This window comes from Talpa europaea, assembly GCF_964194135.1.
Source record: "Talpa europaea genome assembly, chromosome: 7".
NCBI lineage: Eukaryota > Metazoa > Chordata > Mammalia > Eulipotyphla > Talpidae > Talpa > Talpa europaea.
In genome coordinates this window covers 5040682-5065965 of record NC_140074.1, presented here as the reverse complement: position 1 = coordinate 5065965, position 25284 = coordinate 5040682, and the positions used below count along the sequence as shown (strand labels likewise).

General features: G+C 59.5%; 3 protein-coding genes across 3 annotated transcripts; all 3 read right to left on the bottom strand.

The window, feature by feature from the left end:
- Positions 1-1863: 1863 nt before the first annotated feature.
- On the bottom strand, positions 1864-8484 carry ST6GALNAC4 (ST6 N-acetylgalactosaminide alpha-2,6-sialyltransferase 4; the record flags this gene model as incomplete). The annotated part of the gene is made up of 5 exons (XM_084236933.1): positions 1864-2542; positions 3205-3312; positions 4536-4948; positions 6712-6897; positions 8473-8484. The coding sequence occupies 5 exons, from the start codon at positions 8482-8484 to the stop codon at positions 2353-2355; spliced, it is 909 nt and encodes a 302-aa protein (XP_084093059.1). The 3' UTR covers positions 1864-2352.
- Positions 8485-12947: 4463 nt separating this feature from the next.
- Positions 12948-19833, bottom strand: PIP5KL1 (phosphatidylinositol-4-phosphate 5-kinase like 1; the record flags this gene model as incomplete). The annotated part of the gene is made up of 10 exons (XM_084238981.1): positions 19665-19833; positions 18708-18911; positions 17486-17536; positions 17132-17286; positions 16828-16952; positions 16399-16433; positions 16260-16315; positions 15570-15682; positions 15131-15284; positions 12948-13215 (listed from the first exon to the last, which is right to left on the bottom strand). The coding sequence occupies exons 1-10, from the start codon at positions 19692-19694 to the stop codon at positions 12948-12950; spliced, it is 1191 nt and encodes a 396-aa protein (XP_084095107.1). The 5' UTR covers positions 19695-19833.
- A 3182-nt stretch (positions 19834-23015) lies between these two features.
- DPM2 (dolichyl-phosphate mannosyltransferase subunit 2, regulatory) lies at positions 23016-25150 on the bottom strand (the record flags this gene model as incomplete). Its single annotated transcript, XM_084236307.1, has 5 exons — positions 23016-23074; positions 23712-23814; positions 24616-24705; positions 24801-24838; positions 25006-25150. 5 exons carry the CDS (start codon positions 25148-25150, stop codon positions 23016-23018), a joined length of 435 nt encoding a protein of 144 aa, XP_084092433.1.
- Between the last annotated feature and the right edge of the window lie 134 nt (positions 25151-25284).

Genomic DNA, 25284 nt, shown 5'->3' with positions numbered 1-25284 from the left:
ACAGAAGAGCCTCTGTGCTTCGGGCTGAAGGGCTGGGTCAGCATTTCCGGGGGGATGGAGCAGGAGGAGAAAGCAACCTCCAGGGAGGGGGCTGAATTTGAATCTCATCAGAACCAGTGACGTGGGCCAAAGACCAGGGGATGGGGGGGGGTGGAGAGGGGAGGCCAGGGAGGTGGGGGGAGATGGGGGAGGAGAGGGTGTCACCACCAAGCAGGGCAGGGTTGGGTGAATGAGGACAACCTCCTTAAAAACAATGGCTCCCACATACTAAGTGCCAGCCCTGGCACTGCGCAGGCGCCAGCTCTCTGGCGTTAGGGATGACCTCGCGACCTTTACACGAGGAAACTGAGGCCTGGAGAGGGACGCTCATCTGCCAGCGTCCCACCGCAGGAACCAGGAGGCCAGATCTGACTCCAGAGCTTCTCGCTGAGCTGGAAGTTCCCCCACCAGCCTCCTGCCGGCCAGTTCACCCCCCACCCTGTCAGACACTCCCCTGCCAGCTTGCTCCCTCCCTCCACGGTGCCCCCTGCTTCCCCCATCCAGAGCCCTCCCTCCTCCCTCACTTGCAGAGTCTTCTGGGGGGGGGGGGGCTGAGCGGGTGGAAACTGGGCACAAAAGGCAGCGTGAATGGCAGATGCCAGGCTCCATCCAGTCCCTTCTAAGAAGGCTGGGGCTGGAGAGTGGGCACGCTGGGTCACCCAGACTCCCAATGACGACCCACTACACAATGTATGAGGTCCACAGCAAAGTGAGAATGTGGGGCCCCAGGTTAAAAAAACCATTAAGGGGCCTCCCCGGTGGCGCAGCGGTTGAGCGCTGGGTTGCGAAGGGGCCCACATGGCGCGCAGACCTCTCCTGCAGACCTCTCCTGCCGCCTGCTGCTCCCCTCAGCGGTGTCCTTCGGTCCTTCTGCCTGCTCTGCTCCCCGCCCTGGCTCTGGTGAATTCTCTCACCCTCCTGTGCTTCTGACTGTACCCAGTGCTTGTATGAATAAATAAATAAATCTTAAAAAAAAAAAAATTAAGGATTTCAAGTCAGGGAGAGCAGAGCATTAAGCTAAGTGTGGGGCCCCGACCCCCGGAGCCGAAAGTTGAATCCACAGGCTCCATCCTAGCTGAGGGCCAGAGGACCTGACTCTCCATTAGTCTCCTGATCTCCAGGTGAAGGGAAGGTGGGAGAGAGGGCAGACTGGGAGGGTCCGGTCCCTTGATGCAGGCCCAGATGCTCAGGCTCGGCCCTCAGACCTGAGATTGCATCAGCAACAGCCAGTGGCTTCATTCACCTCATCTGCAAAATGGGTCAACACTAACCCCTTCCGGGGCGACAGGCCCTTGCTGCCGCACTTTACAGGTCGGGAAACTGGAACCCAGAGAATGCAAGCCGCAGGCCTGCCCCCACTTGACATTCTTGAATGTGACCAACTCCAGAGTTGACAGAACACTTGATTGGAAAAGTCTTGGAATGTGACCCGTGGGCCAGGGAGGTGACATGGGGTGGAGGAATTTCCTTCCCACCCCTAGCTGTTTCCTTCTAGGCCCCTCCCACTGGGTACAGAGGAATTGTCCCAAGTAGCTTCTAAGTAGGAACCAGATTCCTGGCTCAAGTTCAGCCATAACACCAGACCCTTAAAGAAGCTTCCAGATAGGTGGGGAAGGGTTTCACCTCCTGGGGAAGAAGGCACAGGCAGATAAAATGGCCAGAAGCTGAGCTGGCTGCAGGCGTTGGGGGGTGGGGTGGGGGCTGCTGAGGACTTGGCCTACGAGTCCACAGCTTATGAGTCTGGCAGGGAGAGGAGCCGCCATCCCACTGCAGAGACACAACCACACTAGAGACAGGCATCCAGAAGACACACGTTTACCCGTACACTCCAGATGCGGCCCTGGCAGTCATAGTTCAAAGGCCCCTCTCCCAAGGAACCCCAAGCTCTGGGCTGCCCTGAGTAGGCAGCCAGCCCGGGAAGTGTGGCACCAAAGGCGGGTAGAGGGGAAGTGTAGCGAGAAAGAACCAAGACTGCAGCAAGGTTGAAGGTCATGGTGCTGGTGAGTGTGGAGCCATCAGCCCCGGGGTAAAGGCCACTGGACAGATGTGGAGGGGGGTGAACCCCAAAAGGAAGATTCAGATGACTCAAGGAACGTGGGGTGGAGAAAAGGGTGCAAAGGTCACCATGACACCCTTCTCTCCCCCTGAAGTCTGGAGCCCCGAGGTGGCGGCGAGTGTCCCGGGGCAGGGCGGGAAGGGACCCTAGGTCCACGGGCCTGTGCAGGATCCACAAATTAAGTGGACTTGATGGGACGTGGCTGGAACAGAGGCTGGGTGAAGGCAAGGCTGGTGGTCGGCCAGCTGGGCAGTGGGTTACTGGGTCCTCCAGGACGGGTGGGCGAACACGATGGGTCTCTTCTTGGCCCAGCGGGAAAACACAGCCTTCTCAGTGATGAAGCGGTGGGCACTGCGGGGCGCCCGCTCGTGTGCCAGGTACATCTGACACTCGTCCAGCCGGCCCTTCTCGAAGTAGTGGTAAGGCACTGAGGGGTGGCTCTCCTCCCTGAGGGCGGGGAACAGGGACAGTCATGGGGCACTGGTTACTCGCCTGCCTCCTTGCAGACCCTGCCAGCGCCCACCCCGCACAGAGCCCCTGGCGGAGGTCCTGCAGAGGCCAGAACTGTAGGGAGGCACAGCGCAGCCCTCGGTCCCAAAGGACAGGCCTGGAGACTCAGGCTGTTTGACTCTGGACCAGAGACAAAACCTGAGAGCCTCGATGACCCATCTGCAAAACGGGGGTACAGGGCTCACAGCCTCATCTGCCTCGGCACCGAGCTCGCCCTCCTGTTCATCGGCCCCACGCCTGCAGGTGGTCTGGCCAGGTGCCACAGCAGAGGGCACATAGGCTCCTGCCAGCTCATCCACACTCAAGCAAGTTTCAGAAAACAGAGTGGGAACATGGGACCTTCCCTGAACTTCTAGTGACAATGAACCTGAACTACAATGACTTCGGCAGTGAAAACACAGACGTGACTCATCACCGACGCGAGGAAATGGAGGCTGTGGCTGGTGTGACCACCCAAGGCCACGTGGCCGAGCAGAGACCGCATTCTAGCCTTTTCCTGCCGAGCACAGGGCCACCCCAAGCACCTCCACCCCCAGACCCCCCCGGGGAAGGGCCCATGGCCACGCCAGCCCTGCCTCCCGCCCGGGCCCAGGCCTGACCTGCAGTAGCTGTCGCTGACCATCCCATAGACCACGATCTCCTCGCACAGCTCCAGCGCCAGGATCATGGTGAACCAGCCCGTGCTGAGGAAGGAGCCCGACTGCCTCCTGGTGGGGAGGGACCCAGTCAGCCCTGCACCCCCACTCAAGTGGGAGCAAGCGGTTGTATGGTGGCCCCAGCCTCAGGACCCTCCAGAGACCCACCTCTATACCAGGCTGGGGGTGATTCATTCTAATTGGCACCTCCCAGACCCTGTGCTGGCCAGGAACCAGCCACACCCAGCACTATGGCCCTCAAAGGACTAGACAGAGAGAACAGCTAAGAAGGAAACAATGGAAAGGGATAGAGAAAGGAGGAAGGGAGGTGTTCCTTCCAGAGGGGTGATCAGAGAGGGCTTCTCTGAAGAGGTGACCGCATTAGGCCTGAATGGCAAGGTGTCAGTCATGGGGAGAAAGAACATTCTAGGCAGAGGAAACAGTACATGCAAAAGTCTACAGGCAGGAACCAGTGTGGCATCTGAGGAAGCCCAGATGGCCAGTATGGTAGGAACAGGGTGACCAAGGACAGATGAGATCACAGAGGCAGGCAGGGTCAGATCATACAAGATCTGTAGGTCAGGAAAGGGGAGGCAGTGAGAGTCTGGACTTGATTCTCCATGTGAAGTGAAGCTGCTAGGGTTGAGGAAAGGCCACCAATGGGTTGAATTTGCACGTGTCAGTTGGTGTAGGGGCGAGGGTGGTAGCAGGAAGGTTAGTGAAGGGGGTGAGAAGGGTAGAGGAGGGTGGTGGCACCTGGCGGGGGCGGGGGGGTCACAAAAGATCCAAGAACCCCTGATAGGTGGCAGGTGATGGAAGGAGGGGAGTCAAGGACAAAGTCAACGTTTGAGCTGGAAAAGTGGAGGCTGCCGGTGCAGTTCCTGAGTTGGGGAGGCAGCGGGAGGCGGCCAAGGAGTCAGAATGCTCTTCTGTTTGGGGGAGAAGATGAAATCTTAACACAGAAAGCTTAAGCCAAGCCCAGCGCAGGAAGGGTTCCTACAGTAACCGTGACTCTTAGTATCTGGAAGGGATTTCACAGACGATGCCAGGTCTCAGGGCTCCCCCTCCAGGGGGAAGGTAGCCCGAACACGCCCACCACGGGCAGCCAGCGTGGGGCTGAATGCGCATCAGAGCCATTTGGACGCTTGATCTAGGTGACAATTCGATGAATGACAATCCCTCCAATTCCTGCCCCGTCCCCCTTCCAGGGCAGGACCGTGTCTGCCTCCATCACTGCTGATGGAGCAGATCCTTGCTAGACGGGCCCCCGCACGCTGGGGAGGCCCGGGGCTCACCGGTTCTTGCCGGTCTCGTCCTGGAAGACCTGGTCGCAGTAGGCCATCATGCGCTCGGTGAAGGTGTACACCTGCAGGCCGGGGTACATCTGGGTGAGCTGCAGCAGCGTGCGGTAGGTGCGGCCGCCCAGCGTCCGGTCCATGTGCCTGCCCTGGCCCCACACCACGTAGATTGTGTCCCGCGCCCGCTGGAAATAGTGCGAGTAGTTGCGCAGCAGCAGTGGCACGCTCGTGTGCGAGATGACGCGGAGGGTGCTGCGCCGGCCCACGTCTGCCTCGAAGCCCACAGTCGGCGCCTGGTTCATGCGCAGCACGCAGTCAGCACCGTCGATCTCGGCGCCCAGGCCGGAGCCCAGCATCTGGCCGGAGCTGGACACCACGGCACAGCTGCGGCACGGTTCTCGGACCAGCGGCTACAGGAGGGGGTGCGGGGAGGGGTGGTGGTCACACAGTTGCTCCCACTGACTGCAAGTGACCCCTGTATCAGCTCTAAGTACTTTGCCAACCAGTTTTGCACTTGCGGGACCTGAGGCTGGGTAGGTGACTTTCCCAAGGTCACACCAACATCGAGTGGCAGAGCTAAGATTCTGCACGCGGGGCCCCGTGCTTCCTCAGCAGCCATTTCGTTTCCTTATGCGCAGTGAGCACGGCCTGAGCAAATTTACAGAGCGCTGAGAGCAGCCCCTGGCACAGGCTGGGGGTTATACACAGGTCTGCTAAGTATACTTGAACTTCAGCTCTTCAAGTCAGTCTTCCCCTGCCCGGGCCCCTCTTAGAGGTGCCCACTTAATGAGTAACCGCTGCCTAGTGCCCGTAACAGCCCTGGGGACCACTGGTTCTGAGCCTGATCCTGGCTCTGCCCTGTCCTAGCTGGGTGAGCTCAGGCAAGTCACATTGCCTCTCTGAGCTTCAATTTTCTCATCGTTTACGAGACAGGGCCTGAGACAGGATCCAAGCACCAGGCTGTGAAGGTCCACTGGTAAATGGCCAGAGTGGCAGGCACTGACCTAGGGTAGCACGAGGCCCCAGCCCTCACCTCCTTCTCTCCCCACGGCAGAAGCTGAACCAACAAGCCTGTAAATATTCACCAGGGGGTCAGGGCGCCAGCACTTGCTCCCCATCCCACACCTGCACGCCCTCGTCGGGGAACGTGGGTTTACAGAGGGCTGTGAAGGACGTGGGGACATTAGTTCCAAGCAGTGACGGACTCAGGGGCATTTTCTATCTAAGCCCACCTTCCGCCCCAGCAACAGCGACCATGACTACCGTATTCTGCCGGCGCTTTGAGCCTGTCCTGGCCCGAGGACAGCCCCAGGAGGCGTTCTCTTGTGCCAAACAAGATCTTTAAAATTGTTCATTCCTAACTTATAAGAGTCAGTCCTTTTGACATTCAGATACCAGGATTTCCCACTTGTCTTAAAAATCCCAGAGGGTCTGGCTGCCCTGGGCCCACATCCATGAGCTCTGAGTGTCTGGAATGAAAGCGGACCAGCATGCACCCGGCCCCCCATCACTTGTCCCACCCGGCAAACCCACAGCACACTCACGTCTGCTCCCCATCCCCACCCCACCCCACCCCATCCCCTGTTGTGTCTACTTCCTGATCAAATATTTATACAGCCCCTGAGCTGAACGCTTCCATAAATCATCTCCGCGAAGCTCCAGATCAAGAAGGGGCTGCAGCTGCCTATGCGCTCCCAGCCCCAGGTTCCCATCTCCCCCAAGAGAGGACAGCTCTGGGGTTAACATAACTTTCGTCTGTATCATCTTGTCCTCAGCAGCTGTCAGCACAGAAGACACATCAAAGGCAGCAGGTGCACCCCTGCTGAGCCCACGGGTGGTGTGTGCTGACAGTGAAAGCACAGCACGGGTACCACACTGTCATGTGGCCATGCCTGTCTCCCCTGCCAGACCCGGAGCTCCAGGTGGCCAGCACCCAGGGGAGAGCAGCCAGGCAATAATGTTGAATCATAAAACCAGTTTCCGCTTAGAACTTGGGGCTCAGAGAGGTGAAGTGACTGGTCAATGCCAGACAGCTGGTGAGCAGAGGTGTCAAGTCCAGGGGTCCTGGCTGGCCTAGCATGAGCCCCATTTTCATTACTTCCCAGAGAGCTGGGGGAAGCACCCAAGCAGACTTAGCTGGACCTGTCCCCAACATGTTGCCTGGCCCACTCACCTTCCCATCTGGCACGCTGCTATATCCACTGAAGTGCAGGGGCCCTGGCACGGTGGGCCTGGAGTTGGCAGAGAGGTGAGGGTCTGGGCAGGAGGCCAGGCAAAAGGGCAGGCAGGCCCAGCAGCACAGCAGCACATAGAGAGCGGAGAAGCCCATGGAGCACAAGGCGATGAGCAGGAGCCGACCCTGAAGGAGAGCATGGTCATGGCGGGGGAGGGGGTGAGGGTCCCTGGAGCCCCTAGCGGGTTGTAACCCAGCCTCACAAGTCCAAAGCCCAGCTCAGTAGCTCCTAGGAGATCAGCAGAGTCCACACTGACCGTGCCATCCTCTGGACCTGAAGATTCAGGGCACACTCTCCTGACAACGAGCTCTATTATTATCCCATTCTCTAGGAGAAGAAACCAATTTGCGGTGAAATGTGTAGCTCAAGGCCACCCAGCAAGAGAGCAGCGTGGTGGGGCCTTAAGTCAGGTTCCAGGGTCCATGTTCTCAACCAGAAGTCCAGGTGCACTCTGCAGCCCTGGATCTGCCCTTGACCTCTCTGGGCCAGTTTCTTCCTCTATAAAGTGGGGGCCAATAATGCCCACAGGGGGAGTTATAGGGAGGACGGCAGTAAGCACGCTGTGCACTATAAAGTGCTGTGCACGTGAAGACAGGAGAGTGGCCCTTGAGAGGGGCTACCAGCCCCCTTCAGACCTGGACACTGGCTGCCAGTGTGCCCCTCCCCCACCCCACTGACTCAGTGGCCACCCCACTAGCTAACGACCGCGATCTGGGTCAGCAGTCCAGTGAGTAAGGAGAACAGTGGAAGGGGATGTTGAGGGGTGCATCATTCAAGCAAGGCATTCAGTCACTAAAACTGTTGCCCCACGCCTCCACCACCAACAACCGTGTGCCAAAGGCCATTTGAAACAGGAAGCCCCCCCTAGCACGCTGGCCTGGGCCCCACCTGGGGTTGCCCCTGCTGGCACATTTTTAGTGAATGCCCCCCCAAGTCTTGGAGGAGGGGCCATGTGGTGGGGGACATGACCCTGGGCCTGCCGTGTGTGCTGGGTCACCCTGGTGGCCACCCGTCTCTTTGGGCTGATTTTCTCCCGGCCTGCCCATGGCACAGGTCCCTCCTGCCCCCAAAACGGCCTAGCTGCTGGCTGATGTTCTTTGAAAATTCTAAGTTGCAAAGCAGCCCCCACCCTCCTCCCAGGCATATCCTGCCAGAGGCCCACCCTTTTCTGCCCAAAGCCACATCGGTTTCTAAAAATAATTCTTCTAGAGGCCAGTTGTTCAGGGCAGGGGTTCAGAGCCTGAGGCCTCCGGCTTCCACTTTGCAGGGCCCAGGTCCCCAGCCCACCAGGGACCCAAAGATCTCCACGCAGGCAGTCATGGTTCACTCCGCCAACATCCAGGACTCTCTCCCACAGCTGGGGGCTCCTGAGTAAAGCTGGGGGCAGATGCACAGAACTCGCACACCAAACCCCACTCCCAGTGAGGTGCCTCCTGGGGACGACCTCAGGATGCAGGAAGGAGTCCTGTTACCTCCATTTTACACGGGAGGGGCAGGGTACTGAACCCAGAGAGGGAAAGGCACTCTCCTGGGGCCACACAGCCTGCCAGATCAGGGCTGGACTTTGAGGGCAAGTCAACATCTCCCCTTCTCAGCTCAGGAGCAGTGGAGCGAGAAGTGACAGTGGAGAGGTGAGAGAGGCTGCTGGGCCGGAAACCGCCTCCAGGTCCCCTGCTAGTCTTCCTCTTTCAGCCACTTACCGGAGCCTTCATGCTGTCACTGCCGCTCAGCAGCCCTGAGGCTGCTGTCTCCGGGGTTCCGGCTGGGAAGGGGTGGGAGCAGGGCACCTGCCAAGGCCCAGAAACTCAGGGCGGGTGCCTGGCCTCTGAGGTGACTGTCCGGGAAACTGAGGCAGAAGAGGGCATAAGCCGGGGTGAAGGCTGCTGGCATCTGGTAGTCAAATGCTCCAAAGTCCCCCCAGACCCAGCAGTACCGTCTCCATCCTAAAGGAGCTGGAAGGGGTGACCTCTGCGGGGAGGCCGCCCCCCCAGCCCAATGCCCACTGAGCACGTGGGAAGGACAGGTAGAGAGGGCGAGCCCTCGGTTCAAGGTCACCCATCGGGTCTGGGTCAGAGAGACCCCGGAGCCAGGAACGCCCACTCCCCTCCGCGCCTCCCACCTCGCTACCAGCCTCATGAAAGGAGAGGCCTGGGGCGGGCCAGGACCGGGGACCCCCCTCTTCCTCCGGACCCCACAGCCCCTCCCCCGGGCGGACGCTCACCGGACGGGCAGCTTGGGGCGCGCCGGCTGCTCACGATCCGCTGCTCGGAGCGCCATGGCCCGCTGGCCGGGCAGGAGGCCGAAGCCCCGGGGCGGAGGCGGCCCGCTCGGCAGCTTCTGGAGCTGGAAGCCGAAAGCGCAGGGCCGGCGGTGGGGGCGGGGCCCGAGGACGGGGCGGAGACAGGCGCGGGGGGCGGGGTCTGAGCGGCGGGGGCGGAGCTGCGAGCGCGGCCGGGCCGTGACGTGCGGGGCTGGCAGCGAGGCCTGGGGGCCGGGGGCGGGGCCTGGCGGCCGGGGGCGGGGTCTGGCGACCGGGGGCGGGGCCCGGCGGCCGGGGGCGGGGCCCGAGCGCCCGCGTGTGCGCGACTCCGCCCTCGCCCCTCCCACGCTGTGGCTGTGGCTGCGGCCCGCGACCCGCAGGAAAGGCCTAGAGGGTGTGGAGCCCCGCGCCTGGCGGGGAAATGGCGCGTCTCCATTTCTGAAGTTGGGGCGTGGGTAGGAAAATCAAGCAGGCGCTCGGGGTCAGGCAGCCCTGGCTTCAGACGGGCAGGGTGGCCAGATTCAGCAAGTGAAATACAGGACGCCCTGTTATTGGTACTTAACGAGCAATTGCATTGCAAATCTGAAATTTCAGCTTAGCTGAGCGCTCCTTATTTTCTCTGGTGACCCTCTTTAACCAAGTCACTTTCCCCTGAGCCTCCGTTTCTCTCCTCTGTACAGTGGGGATGAGCCACCAGGGACCTCCCGGCGAGATGCAGCAGGAGCAGCTGCTCTCACAGCCGGCCTTCCAGCCCTGGGAAGTCTCACTCCCACCCAAGGCCCTGGCCATCTACTTTCACCTCTCAAAGATCCCCTTCCCAAGAGTTCACCAAATCCAAGCCAACTCAGTTTTCTGTCCTGCAGATGCTAAAATGCACCAGGTGGCATTGCAGGAGAATTTCAAACTGAAGGGCACCAGGGCCAGGAAGAGTTGAAGGGCAGATGGAGGCAAGTGGAGAGCATATTTCTCATCAAAATGTTTTTTTTACAAGATGCTGATGGGCCAGAAAGCTCATCTCACCATCCCTGCCCTCTCCCTGGCCCTAGGCAGGGACCCAGCCTGGGCTCCCGCTCTGGCCCAATTTCAAACTCCGTCCCTTTTAAAAACACATTCCAGTGTGTGCACAACACCAAGGTACTGTGTTGTGTGCCCACATCCAGCTCTGCAGGCTGTCCTGTCCTGCTCCAATCCAAGTCCCCCAGCTGGAGACAGAGCTCCATGCTCCCCTCTGGTGCCCCTTTGAGCACAAACCCTTTCTGTCTCTCCCTACCCCATCCTGGGCACACATCAAGGGCAGTGGCCCAGCTTCAACCCCTCCTGGTGGCCCCTCATTCACACAAGTTGAGGTGCACAGTGGGTCCCCAAAGCCAGAGCCCTTCTGGCTTCCCCGCAAGTCCTCTTCCGTCATGTTTCCCACCCCACAGACCCAACCCTCAGTGGACAGTGGTGAGTGTTCCCTGTGGATTCATGCATCACCCACGATGGCAGTGGGTGATGGCCATTCCTTTCCCAGGGGCAACTCCCTCACACAGTGGCGCAGACACAGGGGCCCTGCAGGCCCAGATGAAGCTCTTCATTTTGGTTTTGGCAAAACCCCACTCCTGGCCTGGCCCACAGTCCCTGGTAGCCTATCCTGCCTCCCTCTGAATCTCCATCCACCTACCCTGGCCGCCCTTCTGACCCCAACCACACTGAATTCATTTCTACCTCGGGACCTTGGCACCTGCTATCTCCTCCGTGTGGGACTGCTCTGCCCACACGGCCTGCTCCTTCTTGTCATTCAGCTCAAGCATCATCTCAGAAAGGTCCTCGCCAAGCATCCTATCCAACTCTGTACCCCCATTCTTATTGTGCTACCCTGATTTATTTTTTGTAGTGTTTGTCGTACTCTGAAGTCACCCTATATATTGAATGGTTTCCTTGTTTATGGTCCACCTGCCCACTTGACACTAACTCCATGTGGGCAGTCAGACTGTCACCCTTTGGGGTGTCTCAGGTACCCTCATAGTGCCTGGCACCCACTCAGGTCAGGTAACATCTGTTGAATGAGTAAGTTAGGAGAGCACAGAGTCCTGGCCCTGTGAGGCCTTAGACAAGTCCTTCCTGTTCAGCTCAGGCCCCAGCTCAGGCCCCTGCTCAGCCCCTGGCAGGAGACCTGAAATGAGGAGGGGGAGGGGCAGGCTGAGTCATCTCTGGTGGAGGAAGGACTAGGGCCTCTGACTCATCCCTGTCTGATCCAGACCCCTGAGGACTGTCAGGCCAAACCCCAGTTCCTGCCAGCTGCCCTGCCACCTCGGAATTTCCACTACCCACCTCTTTTCAGTGATGAGCTTATAGACTTATGTCTCAACTTCCGGCCCAGTTAGAACAAGAAATTTTCTGTGGTTTGTGCCAGGTCAGAGAGGTTGAAACCCAAGGTTGCCCAGAAAACTGGGGCGATGTCAATATTAAATATCTGTATTACATCTCTATCTTCTAGGAACCCACACCCCAGTCCTGCGGCACACGCTGCCCTGTTGGCCATTTTTCTTCATTTTGTCTGGAGGCCACACAGTGCTGCAGCTGAGCAGCTGGCCTACGATCTGGAGTCCCCCAGTCCTGGGAGTTAGCTCTTGGTCCACACGACCCCCCAGGCACACTGTCCCCTTCCACGCTGAGCCACCCCTACAGGAAGAATTTCCTCCTCTCAAAGACTGGGCTCCCTCACTGTAGACCTTTGCTGCGCCCTTGGCCTGAGATTCTTCCAGGGGTGGTCTGACTCTTCCGGTCTCCATTTAAGGGAGAGAGACCCCCCAATCCATCAAATAATTAAGTGCCCTCCCTTGAATTCCACCGCCCTGTGCTTCTTTGGGGGGCTTTGCACTGTCACCCCAGTTGTGAGTCCTAGGACAGCACCTTCCTCCACATCCAGGTCCCCAGTGCCCAGCAGATGCACATGGCAGGTGCGCAACACATTTAATGAGATAACAATGTTCCTTTTCATTCTTTCCACTTTATAGATCAGACCACCGAGGCACAGAGAGGTCTAGCAGTGTGCCCTGGTCACAGCCAGGCCCCAGAGCGGCCCCCTTGGGCATGCTCAGATTGGACTGGGATCAGCCGCGGCTGCAGTCTCCTGGAGGAGGGAGAAGGAACGATCAGGGCTCTGCAGGCACTTGGTTTCTCTGCTCCGGTGATGCCTGTGTGGCCAGGGCCACTGGTCTGATGCCAACCATTTCACAGATAGGAAATGTGATGACGCGGGGGAGCAGAGCTTACTGAAGATCAACAGTGGATTCTAGCAGAGTGTGTCCCAGAGCTGCCAGGTCCCCCGACACCCCACTTTCTCCCACCTATATCCCTAGAGGAGCAGGTGTGAGGGAGCCTCCCCAGAGGGAGGCCAGTGGACCCTGCTTGATGGGGGCGGGAGGCCTGGGCTCCCGGACTGGCTGTGCCACTTACCCGTGTGTACGCCCCTCAAGTCTGTGGGCCTCAGTTTCCCCGTCTGGACGCCAAGGGACTGGACTGGAGCCACCACCTCCCCCACTTCCCTGAGCATGAGGGCAGGGCTGCAGGGGCAGGTGGGAAGAAACAGGCTCTTGAGTTCGAAAGTTGAGTCCTGGCTCCAGCATTTATTGCTGAATGATCTTACTCAGTCCCTTCATCCCCTGGGCCTCCGTTTCATGGTCTGTAACGAGAGAATAATAGCACTTTGGGAGGATTAAATGAGTGAATGTGGGGGAACCCCTGGCACCGTGCGGGGCACACCACGCCGCAAACGAGGCCGAGTCGTTATTTAGTGAGGGAATGCTGCCCTCTGGAGGCCACTCGGAGAAACGGCGGGCAAGGGGAGCCGAGCCGCTGTGCCCGCCAGTTGGAACCAAGGTTTCCAAACTGCACCCATTGTCCAGATGGGGAGAGCGGGGCCGGGTCTGGTCACTCGGTGTGAGCCTCCACCCACTGGCAGAGTCGACGGGCGTAGTGAGCTGGGCTGACGGTGGAGAAGGTCCGGCCCGGGTAGCGCAACGTCTTCCATAGGTGCTCCAGCCGCTTGCGAAGCCCATATACCGTAGCAAGATCCACGAGCCCCAGAAAATAGCGTTGCTCCGGCCCATCCAGGATGTGCAGGGCGTTGGAGGCATCCGGCAGCAGCCGGCGGTTCTGGGTTTCCAGCTGTTGGGGACTCTGGACCCCTTGCATAGATCTGGGGGCCAACAGGAGGGTGAGGCTACCACCTCCTCCAAGAAGCCCCAGGCAATCCGCCCCTAAGCTGGGTCGGGATGTCCCTGGGCGGCACTCTGACCTGACCCTGCTCTTCCCTTGCTCATGTCCACCTCCTGTGTGCCCAGGTCCGCTACGTCAGATAAACTGACTAAAGGTTGTTGAGCGTGTGGCCAGGGCCACTGGTCTGATGCCAACCATTTCACAGTTAGGAAATGTGATGACGCGGGGGAGCAGAGCTCACTGAAGATCAACAGTGGATTCTAGCAGAGTGTGTCCCGGAGCTGCCGGGTCCCCTGACACCCCACCTTCTCAGTCAGTCAGTCCCAACTGAACTATGCTGTAATGTAAAATATATGGTGAGTTTCTAAGACAATATGGGAAAAAGAATGCAAAATATTTCATACATTTCATACAGCTGATGAACTGATAAAAATGTATTCAGTAACTAAAATATATTATTAAAATGTTTACTGGACTCTTTTTACTTTTTAAAAATGAAACTACCAGGATAACTACTTGCGTGTTCACAAGCAGTGTACATTCTGTATTGGGGGGATTTCCTAAGCTCTCTTGGGGTCATCGAGTCCCAGAAGTTCCAGGGTAACTGAGCTGAGAGACCTGTTGAACAAAGCTCGACCCCAGTTTACCGATGGCATATCTGTTGCCTCAAAAATATACTCCAAATCACACACATACACAAAATTTAAACACTAAAAAAATTTACAAAAAAAGAAAAAATTTACTCCAAATCAGAAGATGCCCTTGACTGAGTCCCAGCCCCAGCCAGAAGCAGGTTTCCATTCCTAAACTTTGTCCTGGGGAGGTCTTGGGGGAAATAACCCAATTAGAGAGACGCCCCACCCAGGCACCAGCCAATCTCAACCCAGTGGTTGGGGGAGCAGGACTGGAGCTCTGATAGCAGCTGCGGTGCCAGGGTTAGCAGAGAAGGTGGAGAATCGCCAGGGGGCAGATATGTTCTGAATAAGAAGTCCTGATCTAGGGGTAGGGGCAAGAAGAAATTTATATAGTTTGGATGGGCAAGCTTGGGGGATCTGTACCCCAAAGCAGGCATTCCACCCTCTGCTGAGAAAACGACTAGCCCATCCACAGGAGCAGGAAGCCATCACCCTGGATTCTGTTCCATCCTCACCCACCCCAGGGTCTTCCTCCAAGGAGGGAGGGTGGGGGGTGGCGATGAGAGACTCTGTCCAGCCACCAGCTGAAATGGGCCTTTTTCCTGAGAAGTCCTGTCTTAACACTTGTGAGATTCTGTTCAACCACAGAGAAGGCCTGGAGACCTGAAATCCCAGCAACCAGCCAAACACTAAGCAGGAACCCTCAGAAGTCACCCGCTTCACTTCTCTCTCTGAGACTCGATTGTCACGTCTCTAAAATGGGGACGAGCCCAGCCACTCGATGAGGCTCAAGGCCAGCACATAGGAGCAATGGTTATGACAGCTACAAAGGGGAGGAGAGGGTGCTGAGGGCCATGACCCAGGGCCCTAGAAGTGGGGTGATTGGGGTGAGGGCCCAGGCAAGAATTTAAATAGGATGGAAACCTGCCCCGAAGTCTTCAATGACTGCATCTCCTGAAAAATGTGCAGATTCCTCACATCAGCCCTGAAGCCCCGTCCAGCAGAATCACCTGTTCTTTTCTTTCTGTTTTGTAGATTTTAGATTTTTTTAACCGTCCTTTTCACTGCTGTGGTCTACCTGGGCCTGCTACCCCTCCCTGCCAGCCAGCTTCTCCAGCCCTGCATGACACATACACAGACACACACAGACACACACACATGCCTTTCTTCAAGCCCCTGCCTGAGCAAGCCTGCCCCTCATCAGCTGTCTCTCCCACACCCCATCACCTCATTCTTGCTGCTGCCCCGGAGGGGGCCCACCTGGCTGTGCAGAAGATGAGGCTGCTGCCGTGGTCGCGCTCGTCCTCATGGAGGCGCTGGAAGGCCATCAGGAGGCTGTAATCCAGCACGTTGAGCTCCTGGAGAAAGGCGGTGTCCAGTTCCATCTGGCGGAGAAGCCAGGTCCGCTGGGGCCCTGCCAGATCATCATCCCCCCCCTGAGTGCTCATCCTGTGCCAGGAAGGGTGCCAAAGATTCCACATGCATCTGTCCCTGGAGGACAAGTGTCTTTACTGTCCCGTTTCACAGACGAGGAAACTCATCTGTAATTTGCCCTGGTCACCTAGCTGGGAGTGGACACCTGCTCTCCTGACTCCAGTATCTGGGCTCTTAATGACTGGGGCCGGGGAGGGTCAGGGATGCCCTTCTAAACTTCACCCCAGTGGAGGAAGAGCAGGCAGCGATCCCCTCTGTAACTCACCCAGGTTGATGGTCTTGCCCTGAAAGTTGAGGTCCTTTAGCACCAGAAGGAGGTGGCTGCCCTCAGGGGCCGGTTCCACCCATCGGCTCACCTCACAGCCCTTGATGTCATACCTGGCGACAGAATGTAGCTTTACATAGACTTGAGACACACGGGGAATCCCACCAGCTGAGAAACAGGGGGTCCCACTGTCTGGCTGTTCAAATCCTCAGCACAGCCCCGCTTATTACTGTCCCCATGTCAGTTAGAGATGAAGGAAAGGTCAGAGAGTTTCTTTGACCTGCCCAAGATCACACAGTAAGTCAAGGGCAGGGCAGAGATTGGAATTCAGGCCCTTGGAAGCTCAGCCCAGGCTCTACCCTGCCTGGGCCTGTCTCTTCGCACCTGGTCTTCCTAGGGCTGTCCCAGACCCAGGGGTCCAGCCCTAGCAGGCAGCAGCAGGCGCGTGCAGGAAGTCCACAGGCCTGGGGAGCTCCTGGGCAGAGTCGCGTGGGAGGCACAGGCACTGCGAGGCCTCCCTGCTTTCCAACAGCACCTGGTGCATACCGAGCGCTCAAGGGATGCCGCCCGCGGGTATCTCTGTCTGCACCCCATCAGGAGGTCTTGGGAGCACCCCTTCTCCTCCCTGGGGCGCAGTTTCCCCGTCTCTCTAGCCTCAGGGGGCACATTCCAGGCGGCAGCGGCCCTCACCTCTCAGAGATGCGGCCGGCGGGGTAGAAGACGCTCTGCATGACGATGAAGTATTTCTGGGGGCGGGGTGGGGAGTGAGGGAGGACGGGAGCTCGCCCTGCGGCCACCAGCCCAGCCCCCCGGCCTTTGCCTCACCCACCTTCTTTCCCGCGGCCACCCGCAGACTGTGCACTCCTAGGAGGGGAGAGCGCGCCGGGTGAGGGCCCCACGCGGGTCCAGCCCGAGCCCCCGCCGCGGGCCACGCCTCCTCGAGGGGCGCGCCCACCGAGCGCGCCCCGGGGAGCCGGGGCGGGACCCCCCCCTCGGAAACCGCCCCCACCCACCCCGCCCCGCTGCGTCCCGCCCACGCCCCTTCATCGCGCCCCTGGACCAGCCCCTCCAGCTCGGCCCCAGGCCCAGTTCTCCGCTCCGCTCTCACTCGGGTGCCCCACGCCCCCTCGCTGGGAGCCGCCCCCTCCCGGGCCCCTCACCTCCTCGCTCTACTCCCCCCCAGCCCCCCCAGCCCCCCCAGCCCCCCCAGCCCCCCCAGCCCCCCCAGCCCCCCAGCCCGCGTCCCCGCCCCGCCTACCCAGCAGCCGCGCGAGCAGAGAGTGCGGGTGCCGCTGCAGGTGCTGCACGTAGCGGGGCAGGTGGGCGAGCAGCGCCCGCACCTCCCGGCGCCGCTGGGTCTTCAGGAAGAAGCGCTGGTCGTGGCTGGTGGCGGGAGGGAGAGGCCACTAGCCAGCCAGGCTGGAGCGGCCTCCCTCCTCCACCTGACGCTCCTCCACCTGACCCCCCTCACCGGCCGGCCGCCCTTGTTTCTCATCCTGTTTCTCATCCCGAGTGCACCCCAGGACACCCCGCCCACCCTCGCGCCCCTGCTGACAGCTCACGACAGGAAGAAGCTGGCCTTGCTCTTGGAGGTGCTGAGAAACTGCAGGTAGGGGCCACCGGGGCCCAGCGCGGCCTGATAGTCCTCCTCGGCCAGGCCTAGGGAGCGGCGGAGCCGGGCGAAGGCCGGGCCGGCCAGGGTGCCCAACTCGAAGCCCTGCAGGGGAGGAAGAGCAGCGCGGAGAACATGCATGACGCCGGCCCAGGTGTGTGCAGTGCCGGGGTGCAGGAGGGCCAGGGCGCCCGGCCCGGGAGGACCCGAGAGAGACGTCGCGGTCTCTACACAGACAGGGAAACAGAGGTGTGAGAGGAAGCGCAGGACACGCCCTCCCAAGCTGCAGTCTTGGGCTTCCTACCTCATGGACCTGGGTCAGGACCTCGGAGAAATCCTCCTCAGTGGGCAGCCCCTGCAGGGAGGGGCAGGGCCTCAGGGCAAATCCAGGCTCAGCCCCCCACTGCCAGCTCAGAATCTCCAGGCAGTCTGCTCCTGGCCTCCTCCCCTGCCCCCAATTTGATTCTTCCAGCATCAGCTCTGGGTGGGCTGAGAGGGGAGGTGGGCGGCCTGCTCTGTGGGGTGGGGTGGGGGCGAGAGAGACCTGAGGCAGGACCTGGATGTGTCTCATCATACTGGGTCCCCAGCACCCGAGTTCCAGTCCCACACCAAGGCGCATGTTGGCCAAGAGAAGCCTATGCCATTCCGGTGGGAGGGAGTTGCTGTGAAGCCAGGGGACCTGCCTGGAGGGGCAGGATCAGGAAGGCTTCCTGGGGGAGGTGACCTCTCAGCTGCCATCTGAAGGGCAGTGAGAGGAGGAGCAGGGTGTGCACAGCAGCGGGAAGAGTACAGGGGCCACCAGGAAGGGTGGCTGCGATGAGCAAGGGAGGAACGGAGTGTGTGAGCGAGGCTGGACCATGGGCCCTAGGCCTTGAGCCAGCAGGCCCCTGGGACCACAGTGAGTACTAGGGCGCCACAGAGGATTCTCAGCAGGCGACGGGCCAGGTCATGAATTTCAGCAGGTGATGAATTTAAAGAGCTCCCTCGTGTTCCCACACTTCCCTGGACCTCCAGGTCCCGTGCCAGGACCTGCTCTGTGGGGTGCGGTCACACCGCACACGCCTGCACACACACGCACAACACACGTGCTCACCAGGGCCCATCCAGCCACTGGGCTTGCAGTTGGATGACCCTTTCTGCTGAGCCAGCATGGCCCAGCCGGGGCTCCAGGGAGAATGGGCCAGGCCCATGGGGTGGGGGCGGATTCCTGCTCAACCAAACACCCTGGCAGAGCTGGGAGGGCCTCAGAAACCAAGCAGTATGACCCCCCACCCGCCCATTATACAGACGGGGATACCGAAGCCCAGCTAGAGTCACACAGCAATCACCTAAGTCACCCAACCCCCCAACATACATTGGGCTCTGTGGCCTCAGACCCCACCCCAGAATGCCCCTGGCTGCCTGCACCAAGCCCCTGACTTCCTCTCCTTAGAGCCTCTCTCATCCCCGGCCCCTGAGCATTAATGACAGCCCAGTCTTGCCACTGGCATTGTGGAGAGACGGCGCTGGACAGATTGGCCACTCACTGTGGGCGGATGGTCCATGGAAACCTGGGTGGCAGCCCACAGCCCTGCCTGCATCATACATGTCAGCTGGTGCAGCTCGTGCCCTGGGTCGATCTCAAACAGGCCCAGGCGCACCTGCCTGTCTCGTAGACGCCAGAGGAGGCCCTGGCGGCCAGAGCTCCAGGTGGCTGCTCTGCCTGCAGCTTCTGGGGAGGGGGCCAGCACCTGGTGACAGGGGCACAGAAGCAACGAGCACGACGTGGCAGCATCCCAAAGGGAAAAAGACCCAGGTCCGAGTCCCACTTTGTGAGCCCTCCCTCGTCTCTCCCTGCCTCAGTTTCCTCCATATGTAAACTACAGAGAATCTGATAGCCACCTGGGGGAGGAGGGGGTTGTGTGGCACTGATACAGTGCCGGGCGAGCAATCAGTACCCAACATCGAGGTGTGGTTATGGTTGTCAGTAGACAGTGTGGTTTTGTTGCAGCCAAACCTGGCCCAAGATGGTCTCTCACCAACTGTGTGACCTTAGATAAGTCACCGAACCTTTCTACGCCTCATCTCAGCTGTAAAACGAGAACCATAACAAATCCTTCCTGGCAGGGATAACTACTGTTTCTGTTGAGTTTGAGCCCCGTGCACAGGAGCTCCACTCATCTCTGCTCCAGGCCAATGCAAAGGGTCAGCAGGAAGCTGAGCTCACAGCAGCAGACCCATTAGTAGCAGGAGCCCAGCGCTGGCCCAAGCTGACCTCGTAGCAGCCCTATCGGGAGCCTTTATGACCATCTCCATTTTCCCAGTGAGGAAACTGAGGAAGTGTCGGGGGAACAGCCGCCAGACTCCCCATTATACTGGCTCCCCACCATGCAGGACCCCTCCTGGGCTTGGACGGGGGTGTGTCCGTGCCTCACGAAGAGGGGAGACCTGGCCCTTGTCCCCCAACTTTTCCCTCTCCTGTCCTCGCTCGGATCTTCACTTACCTCCCGGGGCCCCGGGCTCGGCGCGGCCATCGCCCCCGCAGAAGCGTCCCCGGCTCTGGCCGGTCCCCCGGCGCCCGCCCGCCCGGCTGCGGGAGGCAGGCCCCGCCCCTGCCTCCGGATCAACCAATCGCGCGGCGCGGGCCACGGCCACACCCAATCCGCGCGGGGGGCGCCGGCGATAGCCTGCAGGTCCCGCCTCCCGGGCTGCAGCATCCTTGGGACCGCGGTCCAGCGCCGGGCGGGGCCGCCGCGCTCTGGGCAGGGCCCCCAGGAAAAGACCTCCCGTTCCCTCCTCCTGGGTGGGGGACTCGAGTCTGAGGGGATGCGGGTGCCCTAAATCCAGTCCCGCCTTCCCATTGGCGTGAAATTCCCACCAACTGCTTTTCGGGTCAGAAAACTAAGGTCCGGAGAAGCGACTGCCTCCAGGTCACCCAGGAAGCCAGGGGCACTCGACGCACAGATCCCGCCGCTACAGGCCAGAGCAGCGCCAGGCCCGGGGGGTTAGTGGTGAGAGGGAGGAACACAGCTGCCAGCCTGATCTTTTAAAAGCAGAAATCGATGATGTCACTCTCATGCTAAAGCCTCCAGTAACTTCCCAGGCACTGGAACAAAACCCAGCTGGGGCTCTCGCCAAGGCCCCAGGCCCTTCTCAAGGCGCCGGCGCTGCACCCACCACACAGCCACGGGGCTCTGTCCACCGGGTCCCCACCCCACCCCTCACCCACAACGTTCCTGAGCTGCCGAACTTTAACACCTCAGGATTTTGCGTTTGCTTTTCCCTCTGCTTGAAATCGTTTCCCCGCAGTCTTTAATTTGCCTCCCTCTGTCCTGCCCCATCTAAGTGTCTTCCCAACCCAATTCTTTTTTTTTTTAACAAATTTTTTTTAAAGCTTTATTTATTTATTTATACAAGCACTGGGTACAGTCAGAAGCATGGGGAGGGTAAGAGAATTCACCAGAGCCAGAGCGGGGAGCAGAACAGGCAGAAGGACCGAAGTACACTGCTGAGGGGAGCAGCGGGCGGCAGGAGAGGTCTGCGCGCCATGTGGGACCCTCCTCCTGTGGCCGGGGAGCAGCTGGGGATCGAACCGGCAATGCAGAGGCTGTGGGCAGCTTCGCAACCCAGCGCCCAACCGCTGCGCCACCGGGGAGGCCCCCTAACCCAATTCTTGATCACATCACCCCATTTGCTTCATCCTTCTTAACACTGTCAGAGACTGTCTCCTTCACTTATTTATTGGTTTATTACCTCTTCCTCCTGCTACACCCTCCACACAGGCGGGTCGGAAAGGGAGGAACCACACAGGGCTCCCACCCCAGCTCCTGGTGCCTGGCACACACCAGTCTGGGAAGGCTATATTGACCCACGCAAGCAGGATGTGCCAGGGGCCTCAATGAGTCCCACAAAATGAAAGGCCAGCGTGACTGCAGGGAGCGAGTGGGCATGCTGTGGGTTCTCGGAGGCACTAGAAGTGGGAATGTGAGAAAGATGCTCAATTTTTTTAAAGGCCAGTGGTTGTGCAGGCTGGAGGGGGCCCGAGTGGGCAGGAGCAGCAGTGAGGAAGCAGGGGACGGGGTCTTTGTATCAGGAGGATGACTGCTGCTACACGGGGTTAGTGATGCCTGGCAGGAACAGGCTGGGGTCGGGGGCAGGATGATGCAGTCAAGAGAGGGGCAAAGAGAGAATCCTGCTCAGGACAGGATGAATTTGAGGGGCCACCACAACAGATGGGGAGGTCAGGTGCACTGAGGCTCAGGAGAGCGGGGCTGGAGGCGAGCCTGGGTAAGAACAAAGTGGCTCAGGAGAGCAGGGGGCGGGGGTAAGGGCTCTGAGTCCCGAGGAGCCGCCCTCTCCCAGACAGAGGAGCTGGAGACATCAGCACAAGCCGCCAGGAACCCGTGGGGAGCACCCACGGGGATGTCACAGATCAGCATGGTAGGTATTTCCCCGCTCCAGACCGACGTGACGGGCGGAGTGGGTGCCACCCTCCTGGCGTGATGCCAGCACAGGGAGTGGGGCAGAGCAAACACAAGCGCAGGTGCTCACATCTGGCTGTCAAATGAGACCCAAAGGAACTACCGCCTCGACGGAGGGTCTTCAAGTGGGAACGTGGGAGACCCACAAAGGCCGAGGCACTGACGGGACCTCCCACTACAGCAGGGAAGACAGGACCCAAGGCCCAATGGGTAGTGTGGCTGCACAGCACAAGAAGCAGGGGTGAGGCCAGGGCCTGGAAATGGCCTCTCTTCTCAGATGCCCAAAGGGGAGCCAAGGTTCCCGGAGAGAGGGATGGAGGTGCACACTGGTAATGGGACAGCTGGCTGCCCTGAGCGGCTCGGCAAGATTGGGGGGTGGGGGGGCAAGGGAGCGGGGCCTATGTCAGCTCTGTCACCCCCAAAAGTGGAAGCAGCCCTGCTCCAGCTCAGAAGCAGCCCTCACTGCTGAGCAGCAAGCTGAGCTGAGCATCTGGGCATGAGAGAACCGCAGGCTGGGGCTTTTAGGGGAATACTGGTGCCCGCTGGCTGGGCTGGCAGAGGGTGGGGGAGGCTATGTTGTGTCTGACAGGCGGCCCCACTTCCACTGACTCCCCAGCTGTGACCTACACTAGCAGGACCATCTGTCCCCGCCCCACTTTCTCCTGTGCCCACACAGGGATGACGCAGGAGGGCCCTCTGCACACCTGAGAAGGCTCTGGGCTGGCCACCAGCCTCCTCCAGCCTGGGGGTCCATCTGCCCCACTCAGGGATGGTACAAGACAAACACAGCATTGACATTTATTATTCGGCTCTCCCCCATGCACTGGCGTGAGGACTGGGCCTCCACGAGGAGTTGATCTGGGGGCCCAGTGTGGCTCCCTAAGGTGCCACGAGGTTGGCGGTAGTCCTGGGGCCTGTCAGTCCTTGCTGGAGGCTTTTCAGGTTCCAGAGGTCCTTGTGGGGTCTGGCTCGCCTCAGACCCAGGAAAGCTGCCTTCATAGAGGAATAGGGCATGTGGGGGGTCACACGTGCCAAGTCCAAATCAGCATGTGACAGAAGGGAAACTGAGGCAAGAGGGTAGGATCCAAAGGAAAAAATTAACAGGCAGTCTGAAGGTAAAGTGGGAAGGACCTTAGGCATGAGCCAAAATGGGGTGAGAGAAAGACTTCCAGATGCTCCTCCCTTCTAGCTTCTAGAAAGGGGAGCAGGAGCTCTGGTCAGTCAAGGTGAGTCCTGAACAACTCCATCTCATGGGGATGTCTGCAGGGCAGCCAGACCTGAGGGGACCACAGTGCCTAGGGGGGTCTCTGGGTTCCCATCTTGGTTGTTCCCTGGAGGGGAGGCAGAGAGAGGCCTGCAGCCTCATCCGGGCCTTCACTGAGTCTTTTTGGTCCCCTTCTGGTTCTTCAGCATCACGTAGGTGATGAACACGCCTGGAACGTACAGACCAGAAAGGCTGGGTAAGACTGAGGCTTAGGGCACAGTGCCAAGCAGTGTGGAGCCACATCCTGGCAAGCTACCCTCCAGGCCAGCCAGCCCTCTCCCTGAACGCTCCCTGAGCGCTGACCACAGGCTGGCAGCTGGGCTCAGTGTCCCAAAGTCTACAGAGCACAAGACCCACCCAACTGTTCACTCAAACACCTGTGCACCCTCCTACCCACCCACCCAGCATTCATCATGCACCCCCCACCCCATCACCCAGTCATGAGGTTGGCTCCTTCTTGAGCACTGACAGTGTGGTGGCCAGCCATGAAGACTGTCCCTGTCCCCAGAAAGCCCGCACACTAAGCCATGGAGAAGAGACGTGCCAGGAATGATGAGCTAGGGTGACAAGGGGGTGAGAGAGGCCTCAGGTGTGAGCAGAGAGATGGTGGTGGTGGAGGAGGGAGCAGGCAGGGAAAAGGGAGACAGCACGTAAACTCAGTGAGCCTGAGGCCAGGGGGAGACCAGCGGGTGAGCCCTGAAGGATGAACAGGAAAGACCTAGGGGGTAAGCCGGGGGCCAACAGCCTCAAGCAGATGTACAGCGAGTGGGGAACCCCTGCCCAAAGTGAGGGGAGCGACGACTTACCCACAAATAGGAGCAACAGGAGGCCGGCGGCCAGTGGGATGGCAACAGCATAGGCTCGGGGCAGGAAATACTTGTGGATGACATGCTGGCTGTCAATGAATGGCTGGCACAGAGGGCAGAGAGATGGTGAGCACTCACCTTGCCTGACCTCCCCCTCAGCCAACATCCCACCTCCTCTAAGGAGCTGCCCCTTTCAAAGCACTGGAGGGCATTTGCTTTTCTTTAACATAATGGTATTTTGCATGTCCTGGTTTGTGTCTGCCCTTCATTTGTTGAACATTTACTGAGCACCTGCCTGGCATCAGCCCCAAGTTGGTGCTGGGGACCCGGCAGTGAACAGAAGACAAATGACTTGGCTGCGGCATTCACAGCCTATCTTTGCCTAGCAGGAGCAAAGGGTGCATACTTGAGGTTCCCAGCCTGGGTTTCAAGGCCTTCTTTACTGACATCTTATGCCACAGGATACCAGGTTCTGCCCAAGATTTTGCCTCCCAAACACAATGTACAGCTTAAACAGTAACCAATATATTTTTCCACCCTCTTCCCCTCGTCCCCCCAAATACCCAGAAGGACCTAAGGAAATTCACTAGCCCACTTCATGCCCAGGAGCCAGTAGGATAAGCAGAAAAATTCCCCACAAAGCAAACCTGGAACAGCTTTACAGTGCAGCGGTTAAGAACAAGACTCTGGGCCAAACCCTTTTCCCTCAGCCTCAGCTTCCTCATCTATAAAACGGGGACACCACTAAAAACTTCTAGAATGGGCGCTATTCTGAGGACATGCGGGTACAGCACCGAGCACGATGACTGGTACATAGTGATTGCTTCAGTGATGCCAGGGGTCGGCTTCACCACCCAGGGAGGGGGCAAGGTGAGGGGTGGGCAGGTGGGTGGGGCGCACGTACCAAGAGAATCACCCACACAGTGTAGTAGGTGAAGATGATCAGGCTAACAGCGACGAGACCGAGTCCCACCACCTGGTCTGTCCCCGTGGCCTGGAGAAAAGAAAGGCCTCAACTGACGAAGCGACTCTCCATTTAGGGGCGCTAACTGGGGGAGCGGGACAGGGGGAATGCCGCCGGCTTATTACTCTCTGAACTCCCCATTCACGCCACGGGGGTGCAATTTCTAGGCAGGGAGTGTGCCGGGTCTATGTCTTCACGCGTCCAGTGGGCGGCGGGAGGACAACCCCAGTTCTGGATGCCCGAATCCCAGTTTCTGAGCAGCCTGTGGGCCACGACCCTGGGCGCCACCCCCACACGCCCCGCACCCCCCACACCCGGTCCCAAGCTCACCATTTCCTCCGCGCTCCGCCGCCGGAGTAGCCAGCCACATCCGCTTCCGGATCCGGGCCCTTCTGGTCTGGGACCGCGGGGCACGCCGGGAGTCGTAGTCCTCAGGCCCGCCCGAGACGGGCAGGTTCCGCCTCCTTTTTTGCATGTCGGGAAATGTAGTCCCTCAAGGCGTGTGGGGGCCGCGGGGCCGTTCCCTCCCCGCAGTTGGAAACCCAGAGGGCCCGACATTCCTGGCCTCGCGCCTTTCGAAATCGCCCCAGGAAAAGGTCGTGGGCGGGG